General features: G+C 35.4%; 2 protein-coding genes across 4 annotated transcripts in view; one reads left to right on the top strand and one right to left on the bottom strand.

Moving 5' to 3' along the window:
- Positions 1-1,963: 1,963 nt before the first annotated feature.
- Positions 1,964-5,597, top strand: LOC102583419 (uncharacterized). Its single transcript, XM_006351882.2, has 4 exons — positions 1,964-2,128; positions 2,289-2,359; positions 3,813-3,899; positions 5,306-5,597. The coding sequence occupies exons 1-4, from the start codon at positions 2,020-2,022 to the stop codon at positions 5,327-5,329; spliced, it is 291 nt and encodes a 96-aa protein (XP_006351944.1). The 5' UTR covers positions 1,964-2,019; the 3' UTR covers positions 5,330-5,597.
- Positions 5,598-10,949: 5,352 nt separating this feature from the next.
- The window catches only part of LOC102583217 (disease resistance protein At4g27190-like), a 14,022-nt gene continuing 6,876 nt past the window's right edge, over positions 10,950-18,095 (bottom strand). Inside the window, exons 2-4 of one of the 3 annotated variants that reach the window (XR_001473988.1) lie at positions 12,893-15,920; positions 11,353-12,255; positions 10,950-11,214 (exon numbers count right to left, since the gene is read on the bottom strand). Coding sequence is in view for 2 of the 3 variants with exons in the window: in XM_015310721.1 (XP_015166207.1) it covers positions 12,169-12,255; positions 12,893-15,631 (2,826 nt within the window). In the remaining variant the exon portion in view is untranslated. Of the gene's footprint in view, positions 12,256-12,892; positions 15,921-18,095 lie in introns of all 3 variants that reach the window. The other 2 variants (XM_015310721.1, XM_015310722.1) reach the window with 2 other exon arrangements.

The following is an 18,095-nucleotide window of genomic DNA, read 5'->3' as shown; positions in this document are numbered from 1 at the left end:
GAATTTTCTCTCCTTGTAGGAGGAATAAACATTTTTTCAAAAAGTCTTTTATTTTGAAAATAATTTTTTGTTACATAATCTCTTTCTTTACATCAATGTCTTCACAAGAATAATGAGATATTCTCTCTTTCTCTTTTGTTAAAAAAGTCACATGACCTAGAAATTTGATGGACATCTTAGCGACAAAAGTTGATACCATATATTGATCATTATCGTCAGAAGAAGAAGAGCCAAAGTGAAGAAATTTGTTCTTATTTGTTACAAATGCTCAACTATTTTGTTTTTATTTTATAGGCTAAATAATTATAAACAGTTATAAAAAATGAATAGTTTTTATCTTTTCATCTTCCATTTTCATTTACTTAAATCTATATTAGTGTAATGGATGTTATAAAGGGCATAATTAATCGGGTATGACATAAATACTTTTTTTTTAAATACAAATAAAAAATACAAAACACAGATAAAATGTCAAAAAAAGGAAAAAAAAGATGAATACAAATACTGGTCATAGAGAGATGCCACATCAAATTGTCAATATTCAGCTTTATATATACATATATAGGTTCATGTCCTTAGATGTTATTTTATTACTTTAGCTGGCATCGACATTTTTGTAAATCTGATATCTACTTTGGAACATTTTATAATGTGGCATAGGCTGACAATTGAGATCATAAATTTAAAATAATAAAATTTAATTTATTATAATACTAATATCAATATCATAAAGATATATATATATCATTTAAAAAATATATAAAAAGTATTATAAATTATAATAATTAACCGCTTTTTAAAACAAATTCATATAACTAATTTGATTTACACTCCAAAATTCATAGGTGTCACATAATTTACACATTAATTCTTCATTACTTAATATATGTAATTATATCAATGACATATAAATTGAAATTAAAAAATACATATTTTATTTGAAAATCACGTAATAGTACTATAAGGTATAATAATTAACAACTCAACATATTTTAAAATTTTAGTTGACTCTCCGAATTCCATATGTCTCATGTAATTGAGACAGAGAAAAACATATATTGGTTTAAAATTAATAAAAATATTATAAATTATAATAATTAACAACTTAAAATTTATAAAAAAAAACCTTTAAAATTTTTTAGTTGGCTCTCCAAATTCAATCGGTATTACAATAATTAAAACATAGAAATTAACATAAATTGGACTCCTGCTGACATTTATGTTTCCTTTTTCTAAATTTTCTCTTTTATACTTTATATAAATAATTTTTTTATGTAAAAAGTATTATAAATCATAATAATTAATAGCTTAAAATATTTCAAAACATATAAACAGTTTTTGTTAACTTTCAAAATTTCATCTATGCCGCATAAATTGAGAGAAATATAGATATATAGATATTTTAAGTTGCTAATTATTCTGAGTTATAGTACGTTTTATGTAATTTTCATATATATTACTCGGTCCTGATTTATGTGATACAAATGAAATTTCAAAAGTCAATGAATTTTTTATAAGTTCTTTTGTTAATTATTGTGATTTATAATATATTTACGTAAAACATACTCTAAATACAAATAATTAGCAACTTAAAATATATAAAAACATACTAAAAAATTGATTCACTTCAAATTTCATATGTACCACATAAATTAAAACAGAAACAGTAACATATATTGGGCCCCGTGCTGGCACGGGGTCCTATATCTAGTATTATATATATTAGCAAGTGATACACGATTGATTCGGTTCAATTTTGAGGCTTATTAGTTTGATTTGTAGACACGCTAAATTGTTATAAAACCAATAAGATATCATCTATCTGTTGAAATAAGTTGTGACAAATCAAATGAACCACGAGTTTGACAAATTAAATCTTACTCAAAAACAAACACGGACAAAGCAATAGAAAAGACAGAAGCTACGTCGTTTCGGCGACCTTAAGTTCCTACCCCCTTGTCCAATTGAAGCATCAATTTCAATTTTTCTCTCTTCGATCTCACTTCTCAGAACAAAGCTATGGCTACCTCGTTGACAATGGCGGCTCGTCGAGCGGTAGCCTTCACTCGATTCCCCTCCTCAACCACTGCGTCTCTTGTTCAGCGCCGCGGCCTTGCCGGCGCAGCTGGTAATGTTCTCTTAATACTCTATAATTTTTCATCGATTCATTCAGATGTAGTAGAATTTTGTTAACGGATTCATTTGCTTTAATGTTGATCCGGTAATATAAAATCATATGCTTTTTTGTTTTTAATTTATTGATGATATTGAAATGTGAATACTTCCAGATCATCATGGACCTCCTAAGGTCGATTGCTGGAAAGAACCGATGAATCCTGCTCAATGGAAGGAAGAACATGTACGTTATATATGAAGCTTTTTATAGCCTATTTTTCTTGCTATTGTCTGTTCAAAAAGGAGCAAACTTTTTTTTAGGTCTTTAACGAATTAATGCTTGTGCAAGTTTGGCAGTTGCAACTCCAAATATCATCGATACAATTTTTTTCTTTTCCTGACTAAACTAGCAATATGTATCAGCTAACTCTGTCCACCAAATCACCTAGTGTTTTGTCTAGCACTGAGGCTAAGAGCTCATAGTGCTCAACCCACTTCATTGACCGAAATGTCACGCTTTTGGGTGCAATTTTGATTTAAACTTATTACTCAAAAAGAAAAGTTATCATATGATGCTATATTTTCTTTCAACAAATGCTATAACAATATTATATGTTCACGTCTTCTCATAATAAACTAATGCTAAACAATATTATTATGTTCATTTCTTCTTGTAATAAAATAATCATACAAAATCAAACTTCTGATTTTAAAAGGAGAGAGTATTAGTGGAATTGTAATGTGATTTCCAGAATTAACAAGGTGTTACATGAACTACTAATATGGAGTAAGCTAAGTAAGGGCGAGCTACAACAAACACAAAGGAAAGGTCTGCTACAGGATCATTTGAATAATGCTAATGACAAAAAAAAACTAGATTGTTTAACTGTGTAAGGACTGTAGGTATGGTGGTACGTGTAATTAGGTAATTAAGATTTGGAGAATTGGTATATTATGCATTTAAAGTGGTCTTATATCAAAGTCTTAGATTAAGACACTATCAAAAAAGCTACTCGAAAAGTTCCTAGGCACATCCATATCAAGGATGAATAGGTACTAAAAGAGCCTGTAAGAATAGACCTACTAACTACTAGAAATTTTTTCCAGAACACTTGATCTCCCTTTCAGTAGTCACAATGAGAATAAGAGAAATACCTATAGGTCACTATTGGAACAAAAAATGGATTTTTTTTCAAGAATGATATCTTAGTGCAACTGTACATATCCAATTCATCAGTGTTGTTGGTCATGATCTTGTTCAATCCTACTTTTGAGAATCTACTTAAGTACATTTATTATATAAAGAACTTGTATCACTTATCTTTTATATATATATATATATTATGAGAAAGTATGTTCTTTTTTTAAATAAGTGAAGGGTTAGTTTGACGAAATTAAAAGAAACAAAATAGAGAATTGTGTTGATGGTGCTTGTTTTTCTTGACCAAACTAAACCTGGATCAATTTTGTTCAAGTCCTTTCTGGTGTAAAACTAATATCGTTTTGGCCGATTGTGGACTCAATTTGATCATACTTGGCTACACTAGAATCGTAAAACAGGAATAATCGTACCTATTATACCCGTATTAAGGAAGTTCACAATCTCAACCTAAGTAATGTTGTCTTTGGTGCTTTTGAAATATAAAAGGCAAAGACATTTATGATTGCAAATGATTTTTTTAATTTCTTTTTTGCAGTTTGTGATTGTATCTTTGTCCGGCTGGGGTTTGCTTTTCTATGGTGGATACAAGTTATTCACTGGAGGCAAGAAGAACAAAGAAGAGGTACTTGTCTGATCTGCTGAAAGTGCAAATACTGCTACCTATTTACTTTTGACAAATTGTTTCAGGAAACATAGATGATCATATCTGCTTTAAGCAATGTTTTTCAATGGATTGCAATCTAGTTAGAATCTCAATCAAAACAAGGATGAGACTGAGAAGAGAGTGTCGTGTAAATTCAATAAACGTTTAAAATATCAAAAGGCTGCCTGGAACAACTTAAAAACTATTAAATGGATGTTTAGGAACCAAGTTAAGAATCAGGAAACTTAGTATGGTGTGTGTGTTTCTTTCTTAAAAACCACATACCCAGTAGTCCGTGTTTATAAATTCCTAAAAAGATGCTGTGGTGTTTTTGATAAAAGAATATGATCATGAAACATGAAAGCAGCGGTACTTACTTTATATTTTGCTCCTATAATTGCCTTCTCCCTGATGGTCAGTGGTGCAAGGAGAGAGAAAACTATCAGAACATTTTGCTCAGATACAGTTGTCAGCTACCCTTTTCCTGGCTAATTGATTTAATCATGTAGCAGGGCATGTGAGTGGTCATTGCTATCAAAAGTATAGTATATTGTTGTTCATGCAATTTTTTTGGTACACAATTTCCATACCTCAAAGAATAGGTTTACCTAAGTTTTCCTGAGCCTCACTTAGCTTGCTGGTTCCAAGCTTAGATAAATTAGGAGGATCACAGTAGCTTGGTAGCCTGCTAAATATTGTTAAAATATGCTGAAATCTGGATATTGGGTGACATGAATAAAGCCAATTGGATGCAAATCTTTCTATTAGTCAGGCCCAACTGATTTGAGATTGAGTCATAGTTGAATGATTGAAAAAATAAGTTTACCTATCAGTGAGGGAAGATAGAGAGTATCACCTTGAGATATATGATTAGAACTTAGAAGGGCTAGACATAGTGAGAACAAATAAATAGCATCTCTACTTTTATTTGTGTACCCAAACCTCGAAAGATTTTGAGATCCAAGTCAAATGTATTAACAAAAAAAGCTATACCTTAAACAAAGAGAAATTTAAGACAGACATTGGATAAAGCCAAACTTCAGAGACGGAGGAGCAAAAAGCTACCTTCGATTTTGAACAGGGTTTGCATTTCAGTGAATTTCTCATATTGAGATAGCTCATATAAGCATAGAATTTACTGAAACTTAATTCTTGATACATGAATAGAACATTCCGCTTATGCTAGAGGGACCTTGATTTTATACGAATTTATATTTTAGGATTCTAAAATTCGCTGAAATAATGGCAGATCAATTATGTTTGAAGGAATTATTTGCTGATACAATTATCGCTTCTTTTTGAATGTCCTTTACCTTCCCTGCAAACGAGGATGAGTTTTTCTGTTTGTGAGGAATGACATCCTTGTTTATCCTTTCTTTGTGCAGAACTTGGTGCAAGCATCACAATAAGGTGGGAATTTACATGGCATCATGCTGAGGTTGGGATATTTCAAGTCCAAAATCAAGAAGTTCTCTCTAATAATACAACTTATTGGACATTCAATTCTCATTTGATGAATTTTCTTATCATTATAAAAATTACCAGAGAGCCTGTGAGCTACTTAATGGTGGACAAAAGTTGTTTGCATCAATACTGCAATGTACTTTTTCTTTTGTATACGATGATAAATGAAACTGGTTTTTGTCAGTTTGCTTTCTAAGCTTCATTGCATCTTGATCAGTTGTGTGGAGATTGTATTCACATTAATCTGAAGATCCGCGTACCATAATTTGTAGAAGCTTTGCACATGAAGTATATCTCGATGCCACTGAGAATCGAGTTAATGAATATGTCCTCAAACAATTGTGTATTTCAAACTTAATCACAGTCATTGAACATTCATAAGCACACCCGATTCCCCCATTAGTATTATTACCATGTTTAGATGGTAGAAAACATGATCTTCTCGATGAATTCATGAAAATTTCCCATAATCATCCAAAATCTCGAGCTTAGAAGTTGGTGGTTTCCATTTTACACCTTTACCAACTGTTTTGATGAGGCTACTTTTTATTTGCTCCTCTCACCCCTCATTATTCTTTTCTGTGTTACTTTCGCAATATTCTTGTATCATAGGGCATGGGGAATTTTGTGAGGGAACAGGGGCTGTTAAAGAGAAATGGAAGTGACTAGGAAGTGGAAGCAACAAATTGTGACTTCTACAGGCTAACACAGACGCAAGTAGATGTCTTGCACTAAAGTAAAAATAGAAACATAATCATCTTACATCGAAATGAAGCAAACATTTAGCGTTCTGTCAGACAACTGTCTATACTACAATTCAGACACATCTGTTTCAGTTCACGTCTTCTCCCTCCTCTTCCATGTTGGCAGCAGAGCCTTCAGAATGATCTTCTTCTTCTTCTGTTTCCTTATCATTTTCAGTGTCAAGGTTGCCATCTTTAAAAGCCATTTCAGCATTTTTCACATGTGTGGAAGAGCTGTGAAGATTGCCAGCCAGCCTTTGTTCTGTGTCTGTAAAAATGGTGTTGTTTTCCTCTTCTGCTCGTGCTGTGCTACTGAGTTTTTGATAACTGACCTCTTGTGAAATTCCTCTTGACTGATCTATCACTCCTGTTTCTTGATCATTCTCAACCTGAAGGTCGTATGCTTTTACATCTCTTTCAGAAATATTTGCATGCTCCGAAGAATTGGTAAGACTGTCAGCCTGTTCTTGTTCTTGATGTTCTCTAATTATGCCAATTGCCTCTTGTGATTGTGTAGTTTCATCTGTTTTTTTGTTTCCGGTGTCTTTTGAAACTCTGTTGACATTAGAAGCAGCTGTCTTTGTAGGCACTTCCTGAGAACTCTGTGACATCTCAGATTCCGTATTGTTGACTTCTCTTTCTTGCCCTTCCTCAGCTATCTCATTCGTGTCAGATTTCCTGCCTTCTAGAATACCTTCTTCGGTGCCTGCTGATTTCTTAGGTGTTGTCTTACGTGGTGGAGCATCATCGAGGTTTGAATTATCATCTTGCATTCTCTGTCTCGTCATATCTAGTTTCTGTTCTGGTTCAGACCTGACTTGGTTTCCAAAATCTTCCTCCAGATTTTTAAATCGTTGGGGTTTATAGGTCATGCCAATCATGCGATCTTCTGGACCACATTTGTTTCTGCTGTCCTTTATCATACTCTTCTCTTGCTTATGCTTCTGCTTCTCTTGTTTACTGCCTCTAACTCTCTCATTTGTTGCACTTTCCTGTATTTCTTTGAAGAACTTTCTGTTTCTCATGCTTTCAACGCTTCTTCTTTCAGTGACCTTGCTCTTTGCAATTATTCGCTGACTCTTCCCTTTTGTCTTTCTTATCTGCTTGTGCTTCACTCTTGATGCATCTGTACTCTTGTGAGTCTCCTTCATTTCTAACTTCATCCCATCGTTATACTTCCGTCCAGACTCCTGGTTATTACCTTGAGAATCCGCAAAATCACCTCCAATTGCTGCTCCATGCTCTTTCCAATCTGTGGCATCTATTGCACCTACTTCCTTGCTGTGCTTTTGCACTTGACCACTATGATTGATAGTTTCCTCAGATGAATCCCCATTATCGTACCTTTTCTCTTCTAGGAAAATTTCTCCGGTTTTAGAACTCTCAGTGGTCTCTCTTTTGCCATCGAAAGTCTGAAAAATGGTGCTGCTTCTGTTGTCTGGATCATCTTCTTGAGCAGTTGTCAACTCCTGTTCTCCAGTATTGCTCCTCCAGTCAGCAGACCCCTCTCCGTCTTGTGCTTGTCCTCTGTCTTCACCTTGCCTCGTGGCTTTTCTATGTATATTTTTTGTTGAATTTTTCTGGTCGTCTCTTTTGATGGATTCATGCTGTTCTTCGGTTTCTCCTCCAGTTTCTTCTTTTGTACCTGCAGCCTTGGTGGTGAAGTTAATAGCTGGATTTGATGGATCATCTGCACTCACTGACCAGACCTTTACGGGTATGTCACTTTCGGTTTCATTCTGTTGCAATGATTCAGAAAGAAGCTTAGCCTGGGACTCCTCCGAGTTCATTTCTGTAAGTTTTTCTCTAAGCATCTTTATTTCATCCTGTTTTTCTTCGAGAGCTACTTCGATTATTCTTTGTTCATCTTTAAGAGAAGAGATTGTTGATCTCATTTCCATGATCCTGCTTTCAAGATCCCTTTTCTGCATTCGAAGCCACTGCATCTTGGATTTCATTTCCTCCGCTTTCCTTTTAGCTTCTTTCGTATGATCTCTTTCTTTCTGTCCCACAGATGACATACTATTAGTTAGTTTTTTTTTTTTTTGGTTCCTACCTAGTGTCCGGTATCCACATTGGATCCCGATCGAGCTGGGAAGTCCCAGCTTAGAGGGTAAAACGCTCTCTATACCCTGGGGACTTGAACCCGAGACCTCTAGTTAAGGACCATTCCATCATAAGCCGGTAACAAATACTATTAGTTTGTGTGGTGTTGTATTCTTTAGCATACAAGTTTGTTTCTGATCTGTCATTTCAGAATCAAAGGCTCAAACTAAATCGAAAAAGTTTATCATTTTTCTTAAAATCTTAAAACCCATCAACTGCAGCAAATGTTTTATTTTTCAAACCCTCATGAACAAAATGAAAGTTCAGGTCGACGGTCTAACAACTGAGCTACTAAAATCCCGCAACAAATGGTTTAAAAGTCTAACCTAGAGCCACAAACAGTAACACGACATACATGCATGGCTAACCAGAGTCGTGGTGGAGTGATAAATGCTTCTTCATCCTTAATTAGAGATTTCTGGTTCGAATCATGGACATGGAACTGACAGAGACACACAGAAGAAAAAAGAAAGAGATTTGAGAGAGTACCTGCAAGAGGAGTTTAAGATGGATGAGTTCAATTTGTTTATCCTTAACAAGGAGGTTGAAGATGCGCCTCTCTCTGAGCTTGTGTAGAATGATTACTCCAAATATTGCAACCCCAAAAGCAAGAAGCAATAACACTGCATATGTTGTTCTTCCTCTGTTGTGACTCTGCATGTGTCCCTTCATGCTTCCCCCTTTTGCCATCTCACTTTCACTCTACAAATTTATAAAAAAAATAAAAATGGAGGAAACAAGAATGAAATCCCCCCTCTCTCTAGCTCTTCCTATATGAAAGTGTCACATCTTGCATGTTTCTTGTCATCTCAAAGTGGTTTTCAAACTGCCTCCTCCCCTCCCCTCTCTTTTTTTCTATTTCTATGCACACACACATGGAGGTATATAATGGTGTGTATGACAATGTTTTTAAAAATATTCATGTTTGGTTGATAGTTTATTTTAAAAAAAAATACTAATCCCTATGTTCCTTTTTAGTTGTTATGTTGCGTTTTTCAAAAGTTAATTTGATTGATTTTCAAAGCTAACTAGATTACATTAATTCGTTATTTTAAACTAAAAATTTAGATATTCAACGACTATACGAAAAGTACTATAAATTGCAATTTTTTACATCATTATGATTAAAAAAATACATTGTAACATGTTAGTCAAAAATTTTATCGTTTGACTCTAAAAAGAAAATCATGACAACTAAAAAGAAATGGAAGGAGTACTATCTTTTTTTGGGAAAACAACTTCTACAAGCGACATTCATTTTTTTTTGTCCTACAACACACGAGATCTCACCCCCACTTCCTATAGCTCCCACCTCCACCACTCCACACTCCTACCTCAATCTCGTCCTATAATAACAAAATCAACATATCGAGTGTAATAAAAATAGATATGTTATTTTCAATAGACCTGGTTGTTGTTGTTGTTGTTGTCTAACACCAGAAAATTACTTATTTTTTAAAAGAAAATTTTCTCTGCACACTTTTACTTGTTCACTCTTTAAAAAGCAGATTTTTACTTTTATTCGTCACTTTTAATAAACATATCAAAAAGATAATTATATTTTTTTATGTTTTACCCTTAATATTAATTACTTATTTTTCAAATCATTTTTCAAGACCTAATATTAAACATCAATTAATATAAGTATTATGATAAATACTAACATAATTATGTCCGAATCAATGTGGAAAGTCTAAAATGGACAAGTAAAAATTAACGTAGGAAATGTTTTTGTTGGAACCAAACAACACCCCAAGGAAAAGAGTGGCGGAAATAACAAAGTTAGAAGGAAAAATGTGCATGACATGGGGAATGTACATTTCTTGCATTTCTTTTTAGTTTCGTTTAATACTAATAAATACATTCTTTTGCCTGATTGGCCACCCGGTGTCTTTGGTACTCATATTTAAGTCAGACTAAATTTAGATTCGTATCGAAAAGTCTCATATTAAGGATAAAGTACTTCTTAACAAAGGCGACTTTATACTCAAGGAAATTCGTACTCAAAATCTCTGATTAAAAATAAAGAGTACTTACCATTCCACCACAATCTCGATAACCGTATTTCATTGCAAGATATATAGTTGGCTTTTCTATTTTTTAAAAGTCGCTGAGAGGGCAGGCAAAAACTGTAACACCGTTTATCGTGATCAACCAGGTCTCACTAGTCTTTGCATACTTTAATTGTGACAGTGGCTTTAATTTAGTTTGTTTCTTTTCCTTTTTCATCCGTTACAACAGCAACATACACAATATAATCCGATAAACAAAGCCAATAGAAGCTAAGGTGTTCTGTATATAACTTTATTTTTAAAATTACAGTAATAAATTTATTTTAACTTGAAACATCATTTTAAATCCCTAAACGATTGAGTCAATCTCTAATTTTGTGTTCCGGAAAATCAAATAAATAAACAAATATACATATACTAGAATTTAAAAAGCTACCTCTATTTCATATGCATGATATACTAGAATTCTTGGAGCATTGACAAAGGAAGTTCAATTATGTATAACAAGCTGTGTCTAAAAGATATATAAAGCTCAACAGCACCTAGAACTAATGTTAGAATCTGTGTCTTGCAAATGTGCAAGAGATCTCAAATTCTCACGTTCCAGTGTGCATTATGCCAACAGGTCCCACCATCAACTCTAAATGAGGAGTTGAGTTGCCTTTTTTTTTCTTTCCAGAAATAGAATTAAATAAAGAATGAGATAGTCTATATCCTGTATCGATCATAGGATCAAGGACAAAAAGAACATTGTACTACAATCAATATAATTGTTGCTATGGTGCAAAATCTACATTATCTGAATCACACGAACTGCAAAATTCAATATCATTGTGAACATATTTCAGGATCACGACGATTACATAAATATGTTTCTCATGATCAGCAGCATGATGGTGCTCATCCTCGCCTTGGTGTCAAAGACAACATTGTCATTCATTCACTGGTGCAGGCTTAAACTTGATGAATCTGACTTGACTACGTAAAAAAAAAACAAGCAAAAAGTTGCAGCTGAAACTGAAAACAGGACGGAAAAATTTGCTACTACTCAATATGACATTGATTTCTTACAAATGATAAGCACAACAATGTAAATGAAAACAGTACCTTTTTATCTATATGCTGCAGCTCCCCCGACCAGTAAGGCTCGGGAGACAATCAGGCGGGAGCTGGGCAAATACTGCCCCAATTTCAGGGGCATCCAGTGGGCAGGATAGGCCCAACCAGAGCATGTTCCAGTGAAACCTGATGAAGGTCTAGAAGTGGTCTCTTGAGCCATAGATATAGTGATGATTGAAGCTCTACCTTGGTTAACCACGTACAACATTACATGGTTAACCAAGTACTGCCCCAGGAGGGGACCTACCCGATGTGCAAACTCTAGGCCTGTCTCAACTTTCATGGTGAGGACTCAATCAAGACTGCTTGCATTCCACTGGAGCCAAACCAAACTGGAGCTGATCGTGTCAAGAACCACATTGAGACACTGGCATCCGAAGAAGGTGTGGACATAGAGAAAAGGTATTTTTACTGATTTTTCTCCTGAAATGATAATTGAAATATACATGAAAATGAAGTCTATTAATTCGGACTGATTCATCAGAACTGTGCATACAACAAACAAACTATGGTTTTGTGTAAGCTAAAAAGAAGTATTTGAATGGGATACAAAAGAGCATTTCAGGATGTTCAAACATAAACGAAGCTTCATCACACATTAATCCCGTTTTCATGGACAGCTTTTCTAGCGTTTGAGACGTCATATGGAACCTCAAATCTCTCTTTATTTGTTACTTAATATGCCAAACTTCTATAGTGATTTCATATGACAGTTTCATATAGCATTCCCCAGCAAGAATCTTTGCTGATACTTTCACAGACTAGATAATTTTTAGCACTCCAACACTCGAACTTTGTTATACTTCATGTTCTTATCCGCGAAGCAGCCACTATACAGCAAAGACAAATGGGATACAGGATTTTCAATATGAGCCCGACCTCCACTTCCACCTGATTAAAATGGAAAAATTAGTTGAATCTAATATGACAATCTGTAGTTTAAGCCTGTTAAACAAGAGAATGACACAAAGAACAACTACTGCGTCTCATTCATGAACTGTTGAACAAGACAGTACAGTTCAATACGATATAGGCTGTGGTACTTGATGTTGCTCAGACTTTCCAAAATTGTTACTGCACCCATGTTGGATTCCAAAAATGCTCTACTTTTGGAGAATTTCCCGTCAACATTTTTTAAGAGTTGAGCAATATAGGTAGTACTGCTCTATAACTAAAAGATAGAGAAAATGCATGATTATGAGAAGGAAACAAAGTCATCTTTTGGCAAAGGCCCAAACTCAAGACCATCACACTGCAGTAGGAAATAAGTCGGGACCATAAAACTGTAATCAAAACAAGGGATAAATCTTTCTATTACTATGCGTATTTTGGGATTCCTGCCAGAAATAGTCATTGTGCATAATACGATTTTTCAGATATTTTGCCTACTCAATCAACTCTCTACATCTATTCTCTTTATTGTTGAAGAAAAACATATGATCTGAAAAATCCGAAGTTGTGATTTCAAATCAATGTTGATTAGCTAACAGTTTAAAAAGTCTTTTAAAAGCGCAAGCATGTTACTTACTGTAAGAATGTTATCGTGGCCCAAAGAAGAATTTCCAGAGCTGAGAATGTAACTATGTTCATCAGCAGCAAAAGAATACTCCCTTTCGGGTCTAAGGAGTGGAGCAAGAAGGGATGTCGCGGTAGGATGCTTCCTCTTTAACCTCCACCACCAACTTCTGCTTCCTTTTATCTGTTTGAGAAAGTCAGCTAGTTGCTGCCTTGTTTCCAAAAAGAAGGGAAGTATTTCCAGCTCTGGACAATCTACGACTTCTATAGTCGTTAACGAATCACAAATCATTGGACCTCTGCATATGCTTCTCAGTCTTGGTATAGAAACTAATCTTAATTTTTGCAAACTTGGGAGGACCACTTCACCGTTGTTCTCTTGAATGATCTCTTCATTTTCCGCTTCAGTGACTATGATCTCCTCCAGCATCGAACAGTGTTCCAACTCGAGCTCTTCGAGGTTTTTGAGATGCTGCACTAACTCAAGTGGTAACAGAGTCATGAGATTATCACAAGCAATAACATTCAACACCTTAAGGTTTGAAAGAGTGCCTGTTGGTGGAATCCCCTTACATATATTCTGCAGTCTGCTCAGGCCCTCAATCTCTAGCAACTCTAAATTAGGAAATGTGCCCCACTCGGGAGTTATAATCCACTCCATCTCATCACAGTACTTTATTTTGCAACGTTTCAGGTCGGAGGAAGCGTTCACAATAAACATAGGTAAGTGAGTGATTCCAGAACATTCATGAATGACCAACTCAAGTATACCTGGCAACCAAGAAGAGGCTTCTGTTTCAACAATGTGAGTCCCAAAGAATCCTACGCTATTTTTTCCGGGTAGTTTAGAGGATTGGGGATAGCCTACACAAAATTTGAAACTCTCAAGTGTGTTCCAGTGATCTGATGAGGCATAATAGTTGAAGTCCTGCAAGTTGCTGAAATTGGCTTCAAGGGTTGTCAAGATGGTGCAGCGTTTCACAACATCAACAAAATCTGGACCGAGCATTAGAGGTTGCCATAGACCAATAGTTAAGAGACTCTCCAGAAATCTGTATGTTCCTAAAATTTGAATATCAAATTCATGAAGTGTAGTGTGGGAGAGATCCAGATGCTTCAAATTGAGTAACATTTCCATCCCCGGGGGCGCACACTCAATCGATGTAGAAGAGAGATCTAAAACCCTCAGCTCCTTTAGCCTTTCCATTGTTGGCACGTGATGCAAGTTCCAACAACTTCGTAGAAGCAAAGCATGAAGGTTTTCGAGATTAGAAAGTGAATCAGGCAACCCAGAGATGCCCGTGTAAGATAAGTCCAGAACTTTGAGACTTTTTAGATGGTTAAAGAAAGAAGGATGTACTCCCTTGGTCAGTGAATTATACTGCAATAGCAAGGTGGTTAACTGAGGACATCTCGGTTCCAAATTCAAAGAGTTCAAATCATTTCTCATTAACGAGATTCTTTCAAGCCCTATGAGCCATTCACTCTCAACTGGTGGGACACGCATCTCATGTCCTGCTCGGATCATAAAGAGTGGGCTCTCTCTTGTAACAGCTATTGCCATATCCCTAATGAGGTCATGCATCTTGACATATTCATTCAAACTACCTTCTTGACATCCAATGATCTCTAGAAGGCACGCATGTTTCAGTTCATCTAATATCATCTTTCCCTGCAGCATCTTGGATTCTCCGTACCCAAGATTATCCAACAGGCCTTCCCATGTCCAGTACTTAATCAGTTCTTCGGTCTCGATATGATGATCCTCTGGGTACAATGTGCAATAAAGAAAACATGAACGAGTCACATTGTCCTTCAGTCTTTCATAGCTAAATCTCAGACGTGCAAAGACTCGATTCTCCATGCCTTCTATTCTTCCCGTTGCACTTTTCAGCTGGCTTAATGCATTTTTCCATTGCCTCAGATCATTTTCTCTTCTTAAAGCCCGACCAACTGTTACAACAGCTAGTGGGAGACCTCCACACTCCTTCGACACATCCTTGGCAACAGCTTGTAATGTTGGAGATGCTAGCACCTCCTCACCGACCTTTTGTTTAAAGAGGTTCCATGCTTCTTCCTCTGAAAGAACACTAACTTCAACTTCCCTCACTGATTCCATGCCACGACAAACTATCATGGATCTAGTAGTTATTATCAACTTGCAGTCATATCCATAATATGGGTATGGGATTCCTATAACCTCCAAAGGAAATGCTTCCCACAAATCATCTATAATTAAAACAAATCTACTTCTTCGCATCAACGCTTCAAGTAATTGAGCTGCTCTTGTCATTTCATCATCTTCATCGTCAAAAGATAAACCTATTGCTCTAGCAATATCCTTCTGCAATTTCTGGACATTTGAATCGTTGGATGCTGTGACCCAAATGACATTATCAAAAATTGTGCTCTCTCTCAAAATACGATTATTGATTTCTACGAGGATGGATGTCTTACCCACACCCCCCATTCCATAAATACCAATTATCCCAGAGTGTTCATCATTCAAATACTCCCATACAGTCTCCAAACTTCTTTGAGCAGATTCTCCTACTAATGAGGATGCTGGCAATATCTTTCCCCTCCGAGGCATCATATCAACCAACAAAGCATCTGGAAATAAGCTCTGTCCCAGGAGCCTGTCAACTTCTTTAATTTTCTTATTGATGTGTTTCCCCTGCTTAAATCGAGACATATAATTTGGCAAACATCTGTTTAAACACCTCTTGTCTACAGTAAGTTTCTCTTGCATGCTGGTAATACTACTTGTGAAGTTGTAATCTTTCTTACATTGATAAGCCACATGTTTACCTCAGCCTTTGGCTCCATACCACGCCTTACATTTTCCACATGTAACTTCCTTTTTATATCCTCCTCCCGAGCTTTAAGCAATTCCATCTTTTCATTAAGTCTATTTGCTAATGCACGAGGCCTTCTCAGGTATGTACATGTTTCAGAAACGGATTGACGAGAACAGTTCTCTCCACAAAAACACTGCATCATGCTAACCACTGCACCAACAATTTCCATGGCAAGTATGTCTGCGAAACAACAGAAGGAAAAGATAAAGAAAAACAAAAGCAACAATGAAAGGCTCATCTAAGTAAAAGATATTGAATCCAATTCAAGCCTAAGAGCTAAATTATGAGATGAAGAATATTCAAGACCAAGAGACTACAATCATATCCCAGATAAAGTCGGACTCTAACACGCCTCCACCCCTTCCGGGAACTCTGATACACGAGATTGGGAAATTACACAGTTGGTTAAACTAGTCAGGAATGGATACAACAGTTAGTTAGGACAGTTACAATTCTGTTCATTCTGTTAGGATCAGTTAGCTAGTCAATTCATTCTCACTTTCTATGCTCTCTTCTTCTTCTTCTACTTGAATTGGCTGATCATACTTGAAAGTCTTTGTAACTTTCCTGCACAGACTATGAATTCTTCATCTGTAATTTCTGAATGTCAGCTATCATTGGTATCAGAGCTGGGTGATTCTCGGCATCAATGGCGAAATGAACAAGGGAAAATGGAGAAAGTGCTAGTGATTCAATGACTAAAGGAGGTGATTTGTGTGAGATGATGCAGAAATTGATTACAGAAATTGGAGTTGTAAATGGTGAAGTTACTACTCTGAAAATATTGGATGAAACCGTGATAGAGTTGGAAGAGAAATTAGAAGGAACTCGGAGTGATTTTACTCCCATGGAGAATGGAACTGAAACTTCCAGGGAGAGACAGTCCATTCATGATGAAAAACCCTGTGAATTACCATACCCTCCATCAGAGTATATCAACAGAAGGAGGCTAAGTTTGGAGGAGATAAATGAGAAAAGGTTCAAAGTATGTACAGGGCCACAAACGTAAGAATCTGAAACGTGCTCTATCTTCTAGATTTAGAGATTCAAATTGAGCAAGTTTTGGAGGAGCAAGATGGAATTGGACACATCTATGGAGGAGATGGAGATACCTATTCATGCTCTAAATGGTTCACATGAGATTTACAACTCTAAAAGACCATTACACATTGTAGTTGATACTGGAACTTATCATAATTTCATTCATCCTCAACTATTGTGGGATGCAATACCTGCACCATAAATTGTCTAATTGATAAACAAAAAATACTGACTCCGCCTTTGTTTATTCCGAGTATAGTTGGTAACAAAGAAAAAATAGGGAGTAGGTATAAACATTCCTCACACTATCAATTGATATCGAACTACATTTCATCACAGAATATTTAACAGATATTCATGTATACATTATACACATCAAAATATTCATTAACTTACTATGAAAAAAGATGGACAGAATTTGAATACTAACCACTTTGATTGAGAGGCTCCTTATCTTCTTCTTTTTTAATGAAAAAATATCACAAGGAAATTATCAATATGATTGATGAGTGTGAATACTATACAATGAAGATAATTTTGCCATGTAATGTATTGAGGCAATGAAAGTCTAAGGCCATCTACGAGTTGACTTGAAGTCAATCTTCATATTTATTGTATATAAGTAGAAGCTTCATCTGTGATTTTCCTGCCCCACACAATCTCCAAATTGCTGCTGAATTCTTTTTTGGTTTCACATTACGTGTTTGGTATCTAAATAGGTGCTCGAATAAACAGACACTACTAATAGATTTTCTTTTCAATTTTTAGGATTTAAAGTCGAGACCTTTGTGATGTTAAATTTAAAATATGTCAAATACATTAATTAACCTTTAATCTAGCGGTCTTAAAGCAAAAATATTGTTTCAACTATATGTAACACTAATATAAAACATTACCAAATATCATAGGTTAATACTAGGATGATAAAGTCTAAAGAGTGTACCATAATAATCCATATATATGGTTTCATCGTGACATTGTCACTTGGATGAACATAGAGCCGTCAATATGGGCTAGGCCTGTTGGGCCGGCCTGGCCTAATCCGGGATTTAATAGGGCTGGGCTAAAAAAATTGGAGCCCATTTAAAAAAAGGGCTTTTTAGCCTGGCCTGAATAAGCCTGCTGATTTGTGGGGCTTGAGAAATATAGGTAGGGCCGGCCCGTGGGCTAATACAAATTAATTAAAAAATATAATATAATATTAAAATTTAAAATTAAAGAGATCCAAACTCAAAATCTATTTAAAGTTTTTTAGGAAATCACTAAGTATAGAAGTTGCATCCACCATGAAAATGTCCAAACACTTGTTGCTAC

The sequence above is a fragment of the Solanum tuberosum genome, unplaced genomic scaffold, assembly GCF_000226075.1.
Source record: "Solanum tuberosum cultivar DM 1-3 516 R44 unplaced genomic scaffold, SolTub_3.0 scf00140, whole genome shotgun sequence".
Taxonomy (NCBI): Eukaryota; Viridiplantae; Streptophyta; class Magnoliopsida; order Solanales; family Solanaceae; genus Solanum; species Solanum tuberosum.
This window is presented reverse-complemented; position numbering and strand designations above follow the sequence as displayed.

Bases quoted from the DNA above. Each gene is read 5' to 3' on its own strand.
- LOC102583419 (XM_006351882.2), top strand. From the start codon at position 2,020: ATGGCTACCTCGTTGACAATGGCGGCTCGTCGAGCGGTAGCCTTCACT. The intron at 2,129-2,288 runs GTAATGTTCTCT...GAATACTTCCAG, and splicing joins CGGCCTTGCCGGCGCAGCTG to ATCATCATGGACCTCCTAAG. The intron at 3,900-5,305 runs GTACTTGTCTGA...TTCTTTGTGCAG, and splicing joins GCAAGAAGAACAAAGAAGAG to AACTTGGTGCAAGCATCACA.